The 2,354-nt window shown below is 30.2% G+C and overlaps 1 protein-coding gene across 1 annotated transcript in view; it reads left to right on the top strand.

Moving 5' to 3' along the window:
* LOC107741828 (transmembrane protein 117-like) overlaps positions 1-2,354 on the top strand; it is a 14,146-nt gene that overhangs the window by 1,562 nt on the left and 10,230 nt on the right. The window contains exon 2 of the mRNA XM_016554610.1: positions 1,373-1,472. Within this exon, the coding sequence (XP_016410096.1) occupies positions 1,380-1,472 (93 nt within the window). The 5' untranslated portion in view covers positions 1,373-1,379. The remainder of the gene's footprint in view (positions 1-1,372; positions 1,473-2,354) is intronic.

The raw sequence follows: 2,354 nt of genomic DNA, 5'->3' as shown, positions 1-2,354 counted from the left end.
TTTACCATGGTAATACCATGGTTGTTGAATATTTCTCATGTTTTTTACAATGTTTTTGGACATGTACCATTAAATTATCATGTTTTTTGGACATATCACATGGTATTACCATGTTTATCTTATATTTGCCCACTGTAATACCAAAATTATTTTTTACATTTTCCTTTTTTTTTTTAAGTTTTTTTTTTTACCATGTTTTTTGGACATGGACCATTAAAATACCTTGTTTTTTAACATTAACCATGGTATTACCATGTTTTTAGACATGTCCCATGAACGTTTACCATGGTAATACCATGGTTGTTGAATATTTCTCATGTTTTTTACAATGTTTTTGGACATGTACCATTAAATTATCATGTTTTTTGGACATATCACATGGTATTGCTATGTTTATCTTATATTTGCCCATTGTAATACCATGTTTTGTTTTTTGTTTTTTTGGTATTTCAGAGCTACATGTGTAAAAACATGTTTTTTCAATGGTACATGCCCAAAACATGGCATGGTAAATGTTAGGGGAAAAAAACATATTACTATGGGACATGTCCACAAACATGGTAATACCGTGGTACATGTCCAAACAATGTGGTATTTTAGGATACATTTCCAAAAAACATAGTAATTCAGTGGTTCATGTCTAAACGTGGTATTAACATGTGTAATGTTCAAAAACACGGTATTACCAAGGTAAATGTTAAAAAAAGAAACATAGGACATGTCCCCAATCATGGTAATACTGTGGTACATGTTCAAAAACATTGTATAAACATGAGAAATATTCAACAACCATGGTATTACCATGGTAAAAGTTAAAAAACATAGTATTACCATGGGACATGTCTAAAAGCATGGTAATACCATGGTACATGTAAAAAAAAAACAGGGTATTTTAATGGTCCATGTCCAAAAAACATGGTAAAAAAAAAAACGTTAAAAAAAAAAGGAAAATGTAAAAAATAATTTTGGTATTACAGTGGGCAAATATAAGATAAACATGGTAATACCATGTGATATGTCCAAAAAACATGATAATTTAATGGTACATGTCCAAAAACATTGTAAAAAACATGAGAAATATTCAACAACCATGGTATTACCATGGTAAACGTTCATGGGACATGTCTAAAAACATGGTAATACCATGGTTAATGTTAAAAAACAAGGTATTTTAATGGTCCATGTCCAAAAAACAAGGTAAGACAAACATGGTAATACCATGTGATATGTCCAAAAAACATGGTAATTTAATGGTGCATGTCCAAAAACCCAGTTTTTTTCATGGGAAATGTTGAGAGATGTTAAGAAAAGCATGGTATTTCAGCGGTACACGTCTCTGGCTCGCTGACAAAGCGTCTCTGTGTCTCTACAGGCCTCACATGGTGACGGAGTACATGGGCATCAGGAACGAGAGCTTTATGAAGATGGCTGCTGTAGGAACATGGATGGGTGATTTTGTGACAGCGTGGATGGTGAGACTCAAACCAGAACCGCTTTTTCCTTAACTAACTGATTCCGTGCTTCAGAACCGGATTGTAGAGCGAAAAGTGGCCGTTCTGTATGAGAATGGTTGAAAAGCTTGATGGAGAAAGTTTTACATTTTGATGCAAGATTTACAGAGACAGACATTCAGAGCAGCGTTTCCGGAGTTTGTGAAAGATAATTCATTAGTTCATAAAAATGTCAAATGAAAATAAATATTTTTTTAAATAGAAATGGTCAAAATATAAGACTTATTTAAAAAAATAATTTGTTTACCTGCTATTTAATATGTTATACCTTTTCTACAGCAGCACAAATGTGGCATGTTATTAACCATAAACTGAAATCAGAGAACCGAGGACATGCACATCTGTTGTTCAAATATTGAAATATTGACTTAAAATCTCAGAAGGACTTCAAGTAAGTATTGTAGAAAAACTGACAATAAGGGAATGGCTGATCTAGAATCATATTCACTGATGAATTAAATTTTTTTTTTTTAAATGTGGTGGATTTTGATTTCATGTTGACTTTGTGAAATTGTTTTATGAGAAATATATATTCTTTCTTGTAATTTACAAAGACAGAGATTTAGAGCAGGGTTTCCTGAGTTTGTGAAAACTAATAATTAATTAAATCATAATGTACATTTGAAATATATATATATTTTTTAATAAAAACAGTCAAAATAAAACACCTGATACAAAGAATTAAATATTTGCATTACAATTACCTTCTTTTATTGCAGTAAAATAAAACAAAATGTCTAAAATATAACAAGTTGTGGTATTTTATTTGTTTATCTGCATTGATATATTTATAATTATTTTATACATGGTAAAAAAAAAATATATATATATATATATATATAT

This window comes from Sinocyclocheilus rhinocerous, unplaced genomic scaffold, assembly GCF_001515625.1.
Source record: "Sinocyclocheilus rhinocerous isolate Xijiao unplaced genomic scaffold, SAMN03320098_v1.1 scaffold1367, whole genome shotgun sequence".
Classification (NCBI taxonomy): Eukaryota; Metazoa; Chordata; class Actinopteri; order Cypriniformes; family Cyprinidae; genus Sinocyclocheilus; species Sinocyclocheilus rhinocerous.
This window is presented reverse-complemented; position numbering and strand designations above follow the sequence as displayed.